This window comes from Xenopus tropicalis, chromosome 5, assembly GCF_000004195.4.
Source record: "Xenopus tropicalis strain Nigerian chromosome 5, UCB_Xtro_10.0, whole genome shotgun sequence".
Taxonomy (NCBI): domain Eukaryota; kingdom Metazoa; phylum Chordata; class Amphibia; order Anura; family Pipidae; genus Xenopus; species Xenopus tropicalis.
In genome coordinates, this window is record NC_030681.2 from 18,441,483 (window position 1) to 18,461,088 (window position 19,606).

At 40.5% G+C, this 19,606-nt stretch overlaps 1 protein-coding gene across 2 annotated transcripts; it reads right to left on the reverse strand.

Moving 5' to 3' along the window:
- Positions 1–1,730: 1,730 nt before the first annotated feature.
- On the reverse strand, positions 1,731–19,576 carry abcg5 (ATP binding cassette subfamily G member 5). Of its 2 annotated transcripts, none has more exons than XM_031901538.1 (14): positions 19,448–19,576; positions 18,939–19,096; positions 18,489–18,610; positions 17,306–17,442; positions 15,319–15,417; positions 14,379–14,511; positions 13,733–13,872; positions 12,545–12,674; positions 9,833–10,046; positions 6,989–7,194; positions 5,986–6,124; positions 5,702–5,887; positions 3,337–3,449; positions 1,731–2,005 (listed from the first exon to the last, which is right to left on the reverse strand). In XM_031901538.1, the coding sequence occupies exons 1-14, from the start codon at positions 19,463–19,465 to the stop codon at positions 1,812–1,814; spliced, it is 1,989 nt and encodes a 662-aa protein (XP_031757398.1). In that variant the 5' UTR covers positions 19,466–19,576; the 3' UTR covers positions 1,731–1,811. The 2 variants fall into 2 exon arrangements, with proteins under 2 accessions (XP_031757398.1, NP_001120613.1); NM_001127141.1 differs by having other exon boundaries at positions 19,448–19,552.
- Positions 19,577–19,606: the final 30 nt, after the last annotated feature.

Here is a 19,606-nt window from a genome sequence, read left to right on the forward strand (position 1 = left end):
GTTAAAACTTGCGCAAAGCGTCGCGCCCTATAAGTTTTAACGCTACGAAAAAGGCGCGACTTTGCACGCAAGTGTTAACGCTACGAAAAAATCGCGACTTTGCGCAACTTTCGTAATGGCTACGAAAAACTTGCGTTTTTTCGCAAAAATCGTAAAGACGCCGAAAAAATCGCAAAATTACCGAAAAAGTCGCAAAATGTTCGTTTCCAATCGGAATTTTTCCAATTCGGATTCGAAATCGTGTCTTAGTAAATCAGCCCCTAGGTCTACTAAAAAATCATTTAAACGTTAAATAAACCCAATAGGACTGTTCTGCCCCCAATAAGGGGTAATTATATCTTAGTTGGGATCAAGTACAGGTACTGTTTTATTATTACAGAGAAAAGGGAATCATTTAACCATTAAATAAACCCAATAGGGCTGTTCTGCCCCCAATAAGGGGTAATTATATCTTAGTTGGGATCAAGTACAGGTACTGTTTTATTATTATTTGGCTTATTGGCCCATGGTTGGGGTCTAACCATCATCCTATTCAACAAAAAGCTGTGTACTAATATAAGTTTTAAAAAAAAAATTTAAGAAAATGAAATAAAAAAAAAACAAGAATGTGACAGAGACCAACTGTAATCTGCTCTTTTTTATTTTAAGATTTTAAATACTGCTACAGGTACATTATATAAAAAACACAAGTGTAAGATGTGCATTGCTTTGCATTTGGTAAAATTAATGGAATACTGTCATGGGAAAATGTTTTGTTTTTTTTTCAAAGCTCAAGCAGAATCCTGCATTGTAATCTGTTTTTCACAAACACAAACAGATTTTTTTTACATTTAGTTTTAAAATTTTCCATGGGGCTAGCCATATTCTTCATTTCCCAGGGTGCCACGACCATGTGACCTGTGTTCTGATAAACTTCAGTCACACTTTATTTATGCCCCCCCCCCCCAGCAGCCGATCAGCAGAACAATGGGAAGGGAGCAAGATAGCAGCTCCCAGTAGGTATCAGAATAGCACTCAATAGTAAGAAATCCAAGTCCGGCTTGGGACTCCTCCAGTTACATGGGAGTAGGAGAATCAATAGGTTAGCTGAAAGCAGTTCTAATGTGTAGCGCTGGCTGAAAGTTCAGACTCAGGCACAATGCACTGAGATGGCGCCTACACACCAATATTACAGCTACAAATACATTTGTTGGTTCAAGAATAACATTTTAAATGGCAGAGTGAATTATTTGCTGTGTAAACAGTGTAATTTAGAAATAAAAAGTACCCCATAAAATCATGACAGTATCCCTTTAAGAGAGACAGAAATTTCAGTAGGAAACTACATGTGTCTTCACCATTAAACAGAATGGGACTCTTTGAGGAGTCCCAGCAAGTAAAATGTGAGCCAATTAAAGTATTCCAGAGGTATGAGTATGCAATCAGAACAGCCACAAGGCACTAAGCTAGATTCTTCAGATTCAAGCACTTTTTCCCACTGGAACAATCAAGTCCCTCTGATGGATTAAAGCTTCTCTTATCTGTTAGGCTACCTATTAACTTGCATTGCAGTTCATCCAGAGGCTTAACAACTCTGTGGGGTGTTAGAGCTCTGTGCTCTAACACCCTATAACACAGAATGGTGTTCAGCTGCTCTAAGCAAATACATTCTAACGTATACATTGGTCTGCTTTGACACACACGTCAATTGATTAAAAGCTTTTTTAGCTGATAAAAAAAAGTCTGGGAAGTGGATTACTCAGTTCGAAGTTTAATACGTTTGCCCCCGGGTTAACGTTCAACGTTACGCAATAGTAATGTACATAGCTTCTCTATCTGCGGATCAAAACGTCTCGAATCTTAAAGCTTATTATACAGCCGATTATCATGGCCGGAAGAAAGGCGTAAAGCATTAGAAAGTCGAAGGTGATCCTTGAGGCGGCACCAGGGAAGGTCTGCTCAATGAACTCATTGCCCTGCGTAAATGGGCACTCCGGGTTCACTCCCACAGAAGCGTTGGCTCCGCCTGGGAAGAGAATAAGCTTAATAATGTAGGCAGATGTGTATGTGATAATAAAACTCATTTTATATTGTCATTACACATGGGTGGGCGCAGCCTCCTATATCATTCGCCAGTTAGTGCTTGTTCTTCTATAGGATCATAACCTCACAGCGACGCCAACCTGAGGGAAGCTTTCCCCTGTACTTTGTGCTGCGTTAGTAAGCGTATCAGAGCACAAAGGTCCCTTCCCCTCCCATCATTTCACCCATGCAGCTATGTGACATAAACTTAAAGGGACGGTTCACCTTTACGTTAATGTGTAGTATATTATAGAACAACCAATTCTAAATCTTTTTTATATATATATATTTTTAAATAGTTTCTGAATTATTTGCCTTCCTCTATCTCTTTGCAGCTTTCAAATTGGGGTCACTGACCCCCGCTACCAAAAAACTTTTGCTCTGTGAGGCTACAGTTTTAAGTTTTATTACTTATTTTTCTATTCAGGTCCTTTCCTATTCATATACCAGTCTCTCATTCAAACCACTACCTGGTTGCTAAGGTAATTTGGACTCTAGCAACCAGATAGCTGTTAAAATCGGAGAGCTGGTGAACAAAAATGAAATAATTACAAAACCTCAAAAAATGATGACCACCTGCATATTGTCTTAGAATAGCACTCTTTACATTATACTAAAAGTAAGGCTGTAAAGGCTGTTTTAGCAGCAAAGATAGAACCAACTTTCTATTAAGACAGTGAGGTATAATGAAACTAACTAAGTTTGCTCAGGAGCAGTAACCCATAGCAACCAATCAGCAGGTACCATGTACTGGTTACCTGTTTAAAAGCAAACTTCTTATTGGTTGCTATGAGTTACTGCTTCTGGGCAAACTTAGTGCCTTTTATTAAATATGGGGGTTTGTGGATTGTAGTGTATTGTATATACATAACACATAACCCCTAATGCACGCAACTAACAGAAAAAATAAGTCATTAAGGATGATCTAAAGAGATAATAAAGTTGTATAAAAAGGATCACTACAATCTTGACTTTTCTGTCTGGGAACTAAAGACGCTACCCTTTTAATTTATGTCACCATTTAAAATATTAACCTATTAGGAGCCCTGTCTGCTCTTTATATTTAGGCTTTTGTTGGACAAAGGTGTATACTGCTTAATTCATGCACTTACCCAGGGCCACCCATATGTGCCTGTTTATTTGCAGCACTGCATTCTGGGAGGTTATTCATACATAGCCAATAGCACATACTAGCAAAGAGATTCCATCTGCCCTTTCCACAATGAAATGCCTTCCCAGAGATGAATATATGAGTATGTATCTAAATATACTTACCACAGGTAAAATTCAGATCAGTAAACTCGTTGATGACTAGTAATTCAGAAGCGTATTTCTGGTACGTAATGTAACTTAGTAACTGGAACACTTGAGGCATTTCTTGCAAACTCCTGAAAAATATAGTCACATATATATGTTAAACTATTCTGACATATAAGCTGATGTAGTACAGGTAATAGGATTGTTCTGCCCCCAATAAGGGGTAATTATATCTTAGTTGGGATCAAGTACAGGTACTGTTTTATTATTACAGAGAAAAGGGAATCATTTAACCATTAAATAAACCCAATAGGGCTGTTCTGCCCCCAATAAGGGGTAATTATATCTTAGTTGGGATCAAGTACAGGTACTGTTTTATTATTACAGAGAAAAGGGAATCATTTAACCATGAAATAAACCCAATAGGGCTGTTCTGCCCCCAATAAGGGGTAATTATATCTTAGTTGGGATCAAGTACAGGTACTGTTTTATTATTACAGAGAAAAGGGAATCATTTAACCATTAAATAAACCCAATAGGGCTGTTCTGCCCCCAATAAGGGGTAATTATATCTTAGTTGGGATCAAGTACAGGTACTGTTTTATTATTACAGAGAAAAGGGAATCATTTAACCATTAAATAAACCCAATAGGGCTGTTCTGCCCCCAATAAGGGGTAATTATATCTTTTTTTTTTAAATATTCTTTATTTTCTTTATTTTGAAACAGGTAAACGGGGGATACAGAAGGGAAGAGGGGTGGGGTAGTCATATATCATAGTTACAATTAGCATGCAATGTAAATTCCAGCCTGACAATGAGTGTATCTCTAGTACAGTGATTTCCTGTCATGTGTTTATCTATTATCAGGTTTATCTAACTTGATCGCATCTAGTAAGAGAGTTAACCTTTATAAAGTTTAACCATGGTTCCCATATTCTTCAATATTGTGGGCTTGTGTTGTGTATAATGTGAGTGATCTCCTCCATCTTCCTTATATCTTCCACTAACTTGATCCATTCATTGTAGGACGGGGGGGTTGTGGATTTCCAGTTTCGTGGGATCAATGTTTTGGCTGCGTGGAGCAAGTTTAGGGTAAGTGGGTCAGAGAGGGTTTTCTTTTTGTCTGGGGTTATGTTAAGTAGGATCGTTGAGGCCTCTGTTTCTTTGATCGGAATCTGGGTAATTTTGTATATGTCAGGGATAATCTGATACCAAAATTGTTTCAGGTTGGGGCAAGAGAACCAGATATGTAGGTGTGTTCCCACGTCCGCTTCGCACCTCCAGCAGAGGTTTGAACTATTCTTATACGGGTAATTATATCTTAGTTGGGATCAAGTACAGGCACTGTTTTATTATTACAGAGAAAAGGGAATCATTTAACCATGAAATAAACCCAATAGGGCTGTTCTGCCCCCAAAAAGGGGTAATTATATCTTAGTTGGGATCAAGTACAGGTACTGTTTTATTATTACAGAGAAAAGGGAATCATTTAACCATTAAATAAACCCAATAGGATTGTTCTGCCACCCAATAAGGGGTAATTATATCTTAGTTGGGATCAAGTACAGGTACTGTTTTATTATTACAGAGAAAAGGGAATCATTTAACCATTAAATAAACCCAATAGGGCTGTTCTGCCCCAATAAGGGGTAATTATATCTTAGTTGGGATCAAGTACAGGTACTGTTTTATTATTATAGAGAAAAAAGGAAATCATTTTACAAATTAGAATTATTTGCTTAAAATGGACTCTATGGGACATGGCCTTCCTGTAATATGGAGCTTTCCAGATAATGGGTTTCTGGATAATGAATCCCATACTTGTATTACCTCAAGTACAACTCGTGTTTTACTTAGTAATAGTAAATGCTACAAGGGATATTGCCATACAGAAACCTCCTATTGTTCAGACAAATTCTCTCTACTCTGTATATTTAAAACCAAAGCATTATGATTAAATTGTAATAAAAAAGAAAATTTATCAAGGTGTTGTCAACATTCAAATGGGGAATAATGCTGGATTCCTAACCATTCCATCTTTACTGGAATTCCTCAAGGGCTGATGGCATTGATTATCGAATATATTTGATAGGACAATTCTCGTTGCCTCAAATATTTATCATTGTCCCAGCCTCAAGGAATAAAATATTTCAGACCCCGAAATAATGAATAAATTGAGTTAGCAAACAAGGTAGTGAATAATGCATTTTTAAAAAAATCATAAATCATAAGGTTGTTATAGATTTATAATTCTGTGCAAAATGGTGATTTTCTGACAGGGTTACGATTAGATTGGATTAATTTATGATTTGCAGTGCAACTGGCGCCCAGGGCATACTAACCCCACCCCCTTGTACAGAACAGGCTAGTAAGCGGTGTTACCTTAGGATTCCAGATCCAATAAGGATTCCTGCAATGTTTAGCAAGCTCACACCAGCATTCACTATGTTTGGGTTGTTCACTATTCCCAGAACCGCGAGAGTCAGCAATTCACCCATCAAATGGGGAACCAGAATCACAGCGAAGAAAATTCCGAAACGCAGGATATCAGGATAAAGCCCTATAACCCTGCAAGAGATGTTACAGCCACTCTTAAATATATAGTAAGTTAATAAATATATAGTAAATCAAAAATGAGTTGCGATGAAGCAGTAAATGTAACTTACCAGTAAATGAAGCCACTAAATATCACCACACTGAGGATGCTGAAGGGTACAATGTGTATTATATAGGCTAGGAGCATCTGCCACTTCTGGTATAAACCATCCTTGCCTTCCTGGTCACCGATTGCACGCAGAGTAGGGACTGAAAGAACAACGGTACAAAGTTCCATAATGTGCCACAAGAGAAAGCTGCTTTGCCCCTTGGCTTGTACAGGGAGACACTAAGGATGGCTGTCCATTAAAGGAACAGTAACACCAAAAAATGAAAGAGCTTTAAAATAATAAAAATATAATGCACTGTTGCCCTGCACTGGTAAAACTGGTGTGTTTGCTACAGTAACACTACTATAATTTATATAATAAGCTGCTGTGTAGCCCCGGGGGCAGCCATTCAATCTGGAAAAAAGGAGAAAAGGCACAGGTTACATAGCAGATAACAGATAAGCTCTGTAGAATACAATGGTGTTTTATCTGTTATCTGCTATGTGCCTGTGCCTTTTCTCCTTTGAATGGCTGCCTCCATGGCTACACAGCAGCTTATTTATATAAATTATAGTAGACTTTCTGAAGTAAACACACACCTTTTACCAGTGCAGGGCAGCAGCACATTATATTTTAGTTACTTTTATACACTTTCATTTTTTGGTGTTACTGTTCCTTTAAGAGATACTGGAGGTTACATATAAACAGGAGAAATATAATTGCTCCCCACCATTATATATCTATTTATGCAATTTTAGGCTGTAGATATCACTGGTTATAGATATTGCTGATCAGTACAGAACACTTACAGCAGCCGTGAGTGTACTGAGCATGTGCAGAGCCGCTGACACCTGTAAACACCCTATAGGCAGGAGTAGTTTAATATTAGATGTAGAATTGCTCAAGTCAGTTATTTAATAATTTAAAAGAATATTAACTGCCAACCATATACATTTTATTTGACCCATTAAAAGGCACCACGACCAAAATTATATTGCAGAATTGACCCTTATAATGAACTTACATAAAGCAACGGCATTTAGTAAGCCCGTGTAGGGCGGAGCTCCAAGGCACTGGTAAATGAAGCCAAGACGATCCTGCACTGCCCCTTTCAGTATGTCGTTGCTTAGGTGAATGAGGAAGAATGCAATAAACAGGCCAAATATCAAGTTTTGGGAGAGGCGCATGACTATGCCGATTTTGTCCCGAGACAAATTTCGAAACGTTCTCCTGAAAATAAAAGATGATTTCATTTTTAAAAAATCACTGTTTTCAGCCAAAGTTCTTTAAAAGAGAAGGGAAGGTAAATACTAAGTAAGCTTTATCAGAAAGGTCTGTGTAAATACAGCCATAAGCACTCACAGAAATGCTGCACTGAGTCAAAAGATTTGTTGTCTCTGTTTCCTGTGCCAGAGACACACAGCTCTCTCCTCTCTCCCCTCTCCTGCTCCCCCCTCCCTCAAGAATGCTAAGAACTCACTCCCCCCTTAGGAATGTGGATCTGAGCCAATCGGCAGGAAGCTGACTCTTAGGGGGAGATTTACTAATCCACGAATCCGGATCCCGAAAGGGAAAAATTCGGATTGGAAATGAAAGTTTCGCTGTCTTTTCGTCGCCACCGCGACTTTATCGTATTTTGCGCGACTATTTCGTTGCGTCACAATTTTTTCGGATTGAGCAATTGTAAACGGCGGAAAAACCAATCCGATTTTTTCGCGGCGGCGACGAAAAAGTTGCGGAAAATAGACGAAAAAGTCGCAAAACTACCGATCATTACGAAAAAAACGCATTCGGACGCCTTCGGACCGTTCGTGGTTTAGTAAATCTCCCCCTTACTAACTGAGCATGTACACTGGTCTTGGTCTTGGTGCAGGAGTGAGGCATTATGGGAACTTTCTTTATAGAGCTCAGCGTTTTTTTTCCTGTTTGGCTTCTGATCATCTGAACAGGTGAAATATGGGGAGACTTAAGGGCACTATTGAGAGAACTGAAGGTATGCCTGCAGCTTGAGATTAACTCTTTATTAGCCTTTCCTTCTCCTTGAATATGTCATTACTAAGTCATTCTACCCCCTTTAGAAGCACACAGTTGCCCTTGCACAACTCAGATCCAAGCATGAACCCTAATGGCAGGATGAAGCCTACAGCCAGGAACATCCCCGGCCATTATGTCAACTGGGAAAGGCTCCAGCTTTGTGGCAATGATAACTGCTCTTTGTCAGGGTCATTTCCCTAGGGAAATTAATATGCAGACCCATTTACAAATGTCATGGGTCTCTAAACATGTCAAGCATTTTCCTTTCCTATACACGTAGCATTTCTGCCTCAGTTCCCACATCTGAGCATTAGAACACTACAGACCCAGTGCTGACAGACGTCTATTATTGTAACCTATTTCTGTATCACGTTGGCTCCTTTGTTGGTAAATGGTGTATAACCTTTACTGTTTCAGAAGTGTTCGATGGACAAAGGCTATTATTTCAGAGAAAGTAAATCAAAGTCAGCATTATAAGATTTAGTATGTGACACATTCAGGGGCCCATTCATTAAACCACAAATTTTCGCCAATTAAAATCACGCAATCACGCAAAAATTCTTGCGCAAAATTTCTTGGTCGTACGAAAATATTGTGGTTGAGATCCGAAAGTTCCAAAATTTTCGTATCCGAACCATCATAAATGGCGTGAAAACCTTTCTGTCTTTGAAACTTCAATGCATTTGGAAGCCTCCCATAGGGCTCAATGGCACTCTGCAGCTCCAACCTGGCCCAAAGAAAGTCTCCCATAGGGCTCAATGGCACTCTGCAGCTCCAACCCGGCCCAAGGAAAGTCTCCCATAGGGCTCAATGGCACTCTGCAGCTCCAACCCGGCCCAAGGAAAGTCTCCCATAGGGCTCAATGGCACTCTGCAGCTCCAACCCGGCCCAAGGAAAGTCTCCCATAGGGCTCAATGGCACTCTGCAGCTCCAACCCGGCCCAAGGAAAGTCTCCCATAGGGCTCAATGGCACTCTGCAGCTCCAACCCGGCCCAAGGAAAGTCTCCCATAGGGCTCAATGGCACTCTGCAGCTCCAACCTGGCCCAAGGAAAGTCTCCCATAGGGCTCAATGGCACTCTGCAGCTCCAACCCGGCCCAAGGAAAGTCTCCCATAGGGCTCAATGGCACTCTGCAGCTCCAACCCGGCCCAAGGAAAGTCTCCCATAGGGCTCAATGGCACTCTGCAGCTCCAACCCGGCCCAAGGAAAGTCTCCCATAGGGCTCAATGGCACTCTGCAGCTCCAACCCGGCCCAAGGAAAGTCTCCCATAGGGCTCAATGGCACTCTGCAGCTCCAACCCGGCCCAAGGAAAGTCTCCCATAGGGCTCAATGGCACTCTGCAGCTCCAACCTGGCCCAAGGAAAGTCTCCCATAGGGCTCAATGGCACTCTGCAGCTCCATCCTGGCCCAAGGAAAGTCTCCCATAGGGCTCAATGGCACTCTGCAGCTCCAACCCGGCCCAAGGAAAGTCTCCCATAGGGCTCAATGGCACTCTGCAGCTCCAACCCGGCCCAAGGAAAGTCTCCCATAGTTCTCAATGGCACTCTGCAGCTCCAACCTGGCCCAAGGAAAGTCTCCCATAGGGCTCAATGGCACTCTGCAGCTCCAACCCGGCCCAAGAAAAGTCTCCCATTGGGCTCAATGGCGCTCTGCAGCTCCAACCCGGCCCAAGGAAAGTCTCCCATAGGGCTCAATGGCACTCTGCAGCTCCAACCCGGCGCAAGGAAAGTCTCCCATAGGGCTCAATGGCACTCTGCAGCTCCAACCCAGCCCAAGGAAAGTCCTGGCACAGCAGGAGCAAGAAAATATTTCCTATTATTATTATTATCTTACCTCAACAGCACGTATACTTTAGAGAGCTCACTTGGTGCTTCTTTCCTTTTAAACGGTATGAGTTTCTCTTTTCTATTTCTTTTTGCCGTTTTGATCTTTTCAAGGGCGTTCTGATAAAAATCTGAGTTTTTGTACGCAGATGCGATCGCCTGAGATCTGCTGTAGGTCTCCAGTTCGCGCTCCTTACTGCGTGTATCCACTGAGGTAAGGTCAACTGTCAAGCAAGCAATGTGGGGGTCATTATACTCTTCCCATAATGCACCATAATCCTGCTGTCTGCTTCCCTAAACTGTCCACAAATATGTATATGTGCTGCTTAGTGTAATAAAGGACATGGCACTGGGCCTTACAGTGGCTGATAAGCGAGGGCAATAGCTTATAGAGAAGAATATGATCCATACAATGCTATGTAACCTCAGTCTGACCATGTATAATAATATAACAGTAGATGCACATGTTGATACTGTTCACTACAGGTACTTGTATCTAAAGATGCTTCTATAGGTGATTTTGCCCAAGGTCAGACTGAGACCACGGAACACCTGGAGGCCCCTGGCCATCATGGGCCCCACCGACTATGCGTCAAAACGGCTAGAAATCCGACAATTTGTCAGCTAAAACCTGCCGAGATCACTTAGAATTCAATGGCAGCTGTCCCTTTCCTTCCCTGGAGGATCCTTCTTCTGCTTCAAAACTTTAGAGGATTCAGGTTTTAGACGCTGGTTTTTGTCAAGAAGACTGAAAATTGTTAGAGTTTTAGTAAGTGTGCCCCTAGGTGTAAGGCGGCAAAAATTATGTGATGTGGTACGCACACTTGCCGGGGGGGCTTCAAGTCGCAGCCCCAGTGGCCACTGATGCCCCAGTCTGATGCTGCTTTTGTTACTGATGCGCCCATCTAGCCTATAGACACGGCAACTGTAGAGCTACTGCCACCTTCAAGCTGGTACAGGTATGGGACCTGTTATCCAAAATGCTCGGGACCTGGGGTTTTCCAGATAAGGGATCTTTCCGTAATTTGGATCTCCATAACTTAAGTCCGCTAAAAATCATTTAAACATGAAATAAACCCAATAGGGCTGTTCTGCCCCCAATAAGGGGTAATTATATCTTAGTTGGGATCAAGTACAGGTACTGTTTTATTATTACAGAGAAAAGGGAATCATTTAACCATGAAATAAACCCAATAGGGCTGTTCTGCCCTCAATAAGGGGTAATTATATCTTAGTTGGGATCAAGTACAGGTACTGTTTTATTATTACAGAGAAAAGGGAATCATTTAACCATTAAATAAACCCAATAGGGCTGTTCTGCCCCCAATAAGGGGTAATTATATCTTAGTTGGGATCAAGTACAGGTACTGTTTTATTATTACAGAGAAAAGGGAATCATTTAACTATTAATTAAACCCAATAGGACTGTTCTGCCCCCAATAAGGGGTAATTATATCTTAGTTGGGATCAAGTACAGGTACTGTTTTATTATTACAGAGAAAAAGGAATCATTTAACCATTAAATAAACCCAATAGGGCTGTTCTGCCCCCAATAAGGGGTAATTATATCTTAGTTGGGATCAAGTACAGGTACTGTTTTATTATTACAGAGAAAAGGGAATCATTTAACCATTAAATAAACCCAATAGGGCTGTTCTGCCCCAATAAGGGGTAATTATATCTTAGTTGGGATCAAGTACAGGTACTGTTTTATTATTACAGAGAAAAGGGAATCATTTAACCATTAAATAAACCCAATAGGGCTGTTCTGCCCCCAATAAGGGGTAATTATATCTTAGTTGGGATCAAGTACAGGTACTGTTTTATTATTACAGAGAAAAGGGAATCATTTAACCATGAAATAAACCCAATAGGGCTGTTCTGCCCCCAATAAGGGGTAATTATATCTTAGTTGGGATCAAGTACAGGTACTGTTTTATTATTACAGAGAAAAAGGAAATCATTTTTCAAAATTAGAATTATTTCCTAATAATGGAGTCTATGGGAGATGGCCTTTCCATAACTGGAAACTTTCTGGATAATGGGTGATGCATTTTAATTGTGTCCAATTCACATTAAAGCAGAATTGTACATCGTATGCAATTAGACTGGACACAACTCCCAATCGCGGACACATTTATCCTGGAATTGTGGGAAATAAAGCAGAACTTAACTCTGCACTCTAGGGTGTAAATGACCCATAATACCTTCTGTAGGGATGACCTGTACTGTAGTTTGAGTAGACTTAACTATACACAAAAATGAGACTGTTCATGAATAAAGAATGGTTTAAAACATGCTGGATAATTAGGAGATTATAATAATTTTAATTTAAAATGATGGATTGATGGTTTTGATGCTACTAAGCATCATGGTTCCTCCCGGCTATTGTTGCTAAAATGCTGCTACACCGGTGAATTACCTGCCATAGAGGCAATTTCTTCCTTTTTAAACAAATTATTTAAAGCAGGGATGTCAAACATAAATTCTCACACTGGGAGGTGTTAGAGCAAAGCAGCTGGAGAGCCGCACATTTCTCACGCCTGATTTCAGCTCTTGATTCCCGTGACTTTATCAATGCTACGCTAATGCCAAGCTAAATGGCACATCAGCCCACTGACAGCTTGCTACGGGTCTTTAGAACTGTGATAGCCCACTAAATGTAGAGCTTATACCAGCATCTGCCCCATCAATAGAACTGTGCGTTACAGTATAATCTCACCATAGAAATCAAACGGGTTGGAGTGTTGAGGGCACTCATAGCCACAACCGTCAAAAAACGAGATCATTTCATCCGGGTTACCGCAGAAAATCAGTTCTCCCAGGCTCATGATGGCAATTTTATCAAAAACCTGTATTCCGAAGGAAAAAAAAAAAAACAATCTTTAGCTCATTAGACAGGAATAAGGGAAGCATTGCTGAAAAATAAGATCGGAAACTGAAAAAATGATTTGGATATATGAGACAGTTTATACACTTAAATGTGAAATGTAATTGCGCAGAAATATTATACAAATGATAGTCTAATGACTTTCATGGTTGCACAGACAAGTTTAAGTAAATGACAACTCACCAGGTTAGAAACGATAATTAAAAAAAGGAGATATAAAAAAGAGTAGTGTGCAATGATGCGATTGGATATTACTGCCAACTCGGCCCCTTCAGACCCAGATAGAAGCTTATTGGATCACAATGGTCAAACTGAAGATCAGATATCTATTGGATGGGTTTAAAGATCCCATTAAGAGAGGGCTACATTGCCCCCTGATGCCGACCTCTCCCGACCAATCAGCATTGGCCCATATTATGATTCAGTCAATGACTCGGGGCCAAATGGATGGATCAGGCAGATTTGGCTCACATTGGTAGATAAATGGAGCAAAGATCAGTACACGTGATGGCCTTACAAAATGAGCGGATCTTGCTGTGTGTGGCTGTTTAGTTGGGGGTTAGTCAGTGGCGATTCTGCCTTAGAAGGCAGCAGCCATGATGCTGCCCCCTCTCTCCCGCTCCAAGCTTACAACTTTAGTTCCGTAGTGGGTCCAGAGGGGGCTTCATTGCTACCAGCAGAGCTTAATTTTCACTTTTAAAAGTGAAAATTCGGTTCTAAAAGTCACCAAAGGTGGCTTTTTGCCTCCCCTGGTACTGGCCGCTCACTGCCGCCTGAGGCAAGGTTCTCAGCTTACCTTATGGCAGGAGCGGCCCTGGGGTTAGTACCCCTTAAGGTCTCAACCCCCATTACTACAGCTGATCAAAAGCTTCCACTGTATATAATGTAATAGCATCATTTGCACTTTTCCTAACGAAGTTTCCTTTGCAATAAGGCTGGCCCACTGCCAATACCATATCTGTCCACCTACGATCATGTAATTGTTATCAATTCTCTCTCTTTCTGTGCTTGAATACCTACTCTGAAAAGTTCTGAGCGGGGCTGGTGAATAGAGATAATGACTATCCTGTCTTTGCGTGCAAGTTCAGAAAGAAGCAGGACAATTTGATTGGCAGTCATTGAATCCAAACCAGTCGTTGGCTCGTCAAGTAAAATGATCTCTGTTAACAGAATAAAATAAAAGATATTTTTTTTTAGTGAAAGAAATCTGAATCTCGACAGAATGCTACAATATAGCGTGGAGACTTGTGTTCTATGAATATTTTATTTTTGTAGTTATTAGCTGTACATAATGTGAGGGGCACAACCAAGAAGAGAAGTGGGAGCTTAAAAGAGACCCATCCAATATTAAGGTACATCCAGATCCCTATAAAATTTAACAAGTTCAAAAAAGGGTACCAGGCAGAATTGTGAGAAGATAGTAAGTTGTCTATTTAGTAAGGGGCCATATAAAGCCCTGTGTATTTTACCCAGAAGCAGCCCTGTCCTCTGACAAACACATTACATTATTGCCCACATTAGCCAGTGGGGGGATGGCACCTCGGTGCATTCCATTAGCAGAATGACCTGGAACTTAGAACTGCTCCTTATATGCAATATATTTTTATATAGATTTCATTTTTGATTCTCTTCTTATAGTCTACAATAAAGCCTGTAGCAAACTCACTGGGATCCTGAATGAGTTGTGCCGCTATAGAAACACGCCGTCTTTCACCACTGGAAATGCCATTAAAGATACGACCCCCAATTACCGAGTTTGCAACCTGCATGAGGCTCAGCTCTGTCATGACTGACTGTACCTGAAAAACATAAGCAGTTGCATGTTATAGTAAGGTTCTGATACCGAATATGTATGTATGTATGTATAACGTTATTTATAAAGCGCCACAAGGGTACGCAGCGCTGTACAATCTTACAATATACAGAATTACACACAGGGAGGACAAGTGTTACAATAAATACAATAAATAAGTATAAATACACAGGGAGTAAGTGCCATGTGGTATGAGACACAGTAGGAAGGAGGTCTCTGCCCCGTAGAGCTTACAGTCTAAGTGGTTGGGTAACATACAGACACAAATTGGAAGGTATATAGAATATTTGGAAATAGAAATCTTCTTGATATTTGGAGAATATCTTGGCATGCAGAGAAGGTTAATGTATAATGGACCATATAGAAAGTAGTAATGGTTTGACCGGTGCTTAACTCAATGCAAAGCTGTTTATGTAGGGTCTGCCCATGAGTATGACCTTGTCAGGTCATTGTATAATACAGTGTTCCATATTATTTGTACATTTTATTGACTATGAACCTACACAGGCCATTTTAATGACCAGTATAGCACAAAAACCACATTGTATTTACTTTATAGTAGCAGATTTATTGTTTCTTTCCCTAACTATGAATATTCCAGCAATTAGCAAATGGCTCCAATAGAATTGTCTATGGAAACATGACTCCAGGTCAGGATGGAGCACCGCTTGGACACCTCTTCACACAGACATGTTGCACCCAGGTTGTAGGTTTGAAATATCTCAGAGGAAATATGCAACGTATGAATTTGTGATTTTTCCCTTCATTTATTAAAAAACAAAACAAAAAGAACCTTTTCCTTTATTGCTTGTTTAGAGTGCTTCTGTAGCGCCAGCAGGGCAGTGTATGTCAGGGTCTCCCGCACCGTGAGGTAGCTCAGCAGGGTGTCATGCTACAAACCAAGGAGAGACAAGATGGGATAGGTAAGAGATATTTCTTAACTTATTTAAGCCCACAGCAGTTAAAGGGATTCTGTCATGATTTTTTCTAGGGTAGTTAATTAATAAATTACAAGGTATAAGTTGCAAATAAATGTATGTTTTTTAGTTGTAATATTGGTGTGTAGGCAGCCATCTTAGGTCATTATGCCTGATCCTGAGCTTTCAGAAAGGATAAGCACTGCCCAATGGAACTGCTTTCAGATAAGCTATTGTTTCTCCTACTCACTGTAACTGGAGGAGTCATAGCCAGACTTGGGTCATTTACTATTGACTGCTATTCTCATATCTACCTCTAGGTGGAAGCATTTTAAGGAATGCAGGTGTCAGGGAGTTGTTATCTTGTTACCTTCCTGTTGTTCTGCTGATTGGCTGCTGAGCAGGATGATATCACTCCAACTTGCAGCGCAGCAGTAAAAAGAGACTGAAGTTTATAACATCACATGACTGAGGGCACCTGGGAAACTAAGACTATGGCTAGCCCCACTGCAAATTACAGAATTAAATATAAAATGTTTCTTTTTTGAAAAACAGATTTCAAGTTGAATTGTGCTGGAGGAGCACTATTAACTGATGAAATTTGTAAAAAAAACATGTTTTCAAGTAACAGATTCCCTTTAAGCCGGTTTGGGAAGAATATGGCTTTAACGTAAGACTCCTACAGTGCATTCTGCATGATTAATGAGTTAGTAATACATCCCATAATGCAGCCATGGGGCTTATATACAGACATATGCTTCTGTTTAAAGAGAAGGAGGGGCGGCCCCGGCAGCTGAAGTTTTGTGTATATAGCTGATAGCAAGCAGACACAGTACATAAACACCCCTTGTCAGCATTGCAGCTGCTACAAACCCTCCCTCTGTTTACATTTTGCTGATGGTTAATATGTTAAACGCCACACAGAAGGCTATTTCTTGCCACTGTTTGTGTTGCCCCAGGGACGTTTCTAGTTTTTGCCAAGCATTCAGCTCCCTAAAACATACAACATATAGATCTTCCAGCATATTGCATTTATCTGGACTGGAGCTCAGCAGCAATTAATTGCCCAGGAACCACTGGAGGTGTGAATTATATATGTAAAAGGCAAGCTTTGGGGACGAGTTGTCCTTTAAAATCCACCCATTAGGCCAAATACAACAACACTGCTTCCTTATTATAGAAACAATGGGTTTAATACCCCAATGGTGAAAAGAACATCAATTTTAAAGGAACAGTAACACCAAAAAATGAAAGTGTATAAAAGTAACTAAAATATAATGTGCTGCTGCCCTGCACTGGTAAAAGTTATGTGTTTACTTCAGAAAGTCTACTATAATTTATATAAATAAGCTGCTATGTAGCCATGGAGGCAGCCATTCAAAGGAGAAAAGGCACAGGCACATAGCAGATAACAGATAAAACACTATTGTATTCTACAGAACTTATCTGTTATCTGCTATGTAACCTGTGCCTTTTCTCCTTTTTTCCAGCTTAAATGGCTGCCCCCGGGGCTACACAGCAGCTTATTATATAAATTATAGTAGTGTTACTGTAGCAAACACACCAGTTTTACCAGCGCAGGGCAACAGTGCATTATATTTTTATTACTTTAAAGCTCTTTCATTTTTTAGTGTTACTGTTCCTTTAAGACCTGCCAAACCTGTGCATTGCAGTGTTGCTTTAGTAGCCACAAACTGAGAATTGCCACATACATTTAGTGCAGAATTCCTAGCTGATTTGTATGGAACTTAAGCAAAATGTGTTTTCTACATCTAGACAGGACTAATATGGAAGTCATACAGATAAATAGGCTACTCAGTGCCCCAGAGCTTTAATTGCCTACCTTTCAATCAATGCCATTACCTGTAGGACATAAGAGAAGCAGTTTTGAAATTGCTCTTTTTTTAGCTGGGACCCATTGACATAGACTTCTCCCAGCAATGTTCCTTTATGGCCGATTCTTCCAGACATTGCATCTAGTAGCGTTGTTTTCCCAGATCCTAAATACAGAGCGCAACAGAGGGACACATCAGAACTAGCGATAAGGAACTTTGTTAATATTCAAAGTTTTGCAAGTGGGAAAAATTTGCCAATCTGCACTTGAGAAAAAACATCCCTTGTCATCGAGTTTTGATAAATTCTGCCGAAGCAAAACTGCTCCACAGCATCAATGTCGGCAAAATATGTCTCTTATCAATTATAGAACTGGGGACTCCTAATATATAAAGCAGGGCACTCATAGGGTTTAAGGCTAATGTCCCAATGTACCAAAATTTTAGCCAAAACCCTTGTGTGTGCAATATAAACAGCTGATGTTACTCTATAATAAGCAGTTCATATAAAGAGTTCCATTGATTAATGTGCTAATAAGTCATTCAGTAGGGGGCTGGTGGAGTTTGTCCTAAGTTTAACCCCTTCCCACCTACCTGCCCCCGCTGTCATTGCTTGATATGAAAGTAACATAAGTTTTTGTATAAGTTACATAAACTGCGTAAGTTTAGGGGCCCAATGACTAGTCAGTAATATAAAAATCGTAAAACTGATTAATGTGATAATAAGTCGGTATTTCAATTGAGGGGTCAGTCATAAGCAGTCATTCCCCCTGCTGGAAAGTTCATGTAGAAGATGCTGATAATATTAAGTAAATAGATCCCAATATAAACAGCTAATGTTACTCTGTAATAAGCAGTTCATATAAAGAGTTCCATTGATTAATGTGCTAATAAGGCATTCAGTTTGTAGGGGGCTGGTGGAGTTTGCCCTAAATTTAACCCCTTCCCACCTACCTGTCCCGGCCCAATGCTTAGTCAGTAATATAAAAATCCTAAAAATAATTAATGTGCTAATAAGTCAGTATTTCAATTGGGGCGTCAGTCATAACCAGGCATTCCCACTGCTGGAAAGTTCATGTAGCAGATGCTGATATAATTAAGTAGATAGATCCCAATATAAACAGCTGATGTTACTCTGTATTAAGCAGCTCATATAAAGAGTTAAAATAAACCATTTGCCTACTCTTTTCTTTTACTTAGTACGTTTCACTTACCGGAGTTCCCTAGAATTGCCATGATTTGCCCACTCTCTAGGAAGAAGGAAACATCTTTCAGGATTTGCCTGGTCCATTTTTTGTAATATGACTGGATGTCCCACCAGGGACCGATGCGCTCACTGAGAAAAGATTGTCGGCAACGTATCAGATTTTGGAAGCAGATTTGCCCAGACCCATTTCTGCTGAGGTGCTGTTTGTATGGCACAAGGAATGCTCACAGCACTAGGAGAACCTGAAGAGATTTCCAGGTTGAAATCTCTGATTTGACTATTTATTTTTTCTCCATTTAAATTGTAGCCTTGACTTTTGTGCATTGCCAGGCCCCCCCTTCCCTACGTATGGACTTGATGTCACAATTTTACTATCCAATCAATACATTGATATAGTAGGTACAAGATAAATGCAAGAGTATAACAACGCTCCATATGTAATATGATCAGCTTTTACCTGACGGTATAGCATATCCCTTCGACACTGATGGTGCAGTTGGATCCAGCACTTGGTGCCATAGCATCCGAACCCGTACTCACACTGGCATTGTCAGGTCCGACTGGCTGCAGGGGGTAACTTTGCCTTTCTGGTTGGGGCTGATCCATGGTGTTCATCTAAAGTGAGAGAGTAGTGATCGGCTTTGCATAGAAATGATCATGGTTTATACAATACTTTGCATTATATTATTGAATTTATTACATGGCGGTGCCCTGGTGAGTCACCCTGTCTATCATCACCCATTCAGTATTGAGGATTAAAGCTATAGCTTGGTGCTCACTAATGCATCAGTTGTGCTAAGTATATTGCATAGCAATGTTCATCAGTTACTGGTGCAGAGAAGTATTGGTGTTCTTACACTTCTCTTATCTAGTACATTCTTCATATTCACACTTCTCACCAAGCTGACCTTATTCTCCAAATACTGTGTAAATCTGACCCATCTGGCACAACCCACACCTACTGACCTGAGACTTGGCCGACATGGAGAGATCTTGCCTGTCCGCATTTGCAGTTCAGGGAAAGTGCATAGTGCTTGGGGTGAGCCGCTGCTGGGGACTCTCTTGGAGCTGTCTATACCTTGGAGAAAGTGACTTTACCACTGGAGCCGACACAACTGTCATTTC

Excerpts from the sequence above, each read along its gene's own strand:
- abcg5 (XM_031901538.1), bottom strand. Across the intron at positions 6,125-6,988 it reads ACTAAATGCCGTTGCTTTAT|TCCCTACTCTGCGTGCAATC; the intron begins GTAAGTTCATTA and ends TTGTTCTTTCAG. Across the intron at positions 5,888-5,985 it reads TTTAGTGGCTTCATTTACTG|GGTTATAGGGCTTTATCCTG; the intron begins GTAAGTTACATT and ends CATCTCTTGCAG.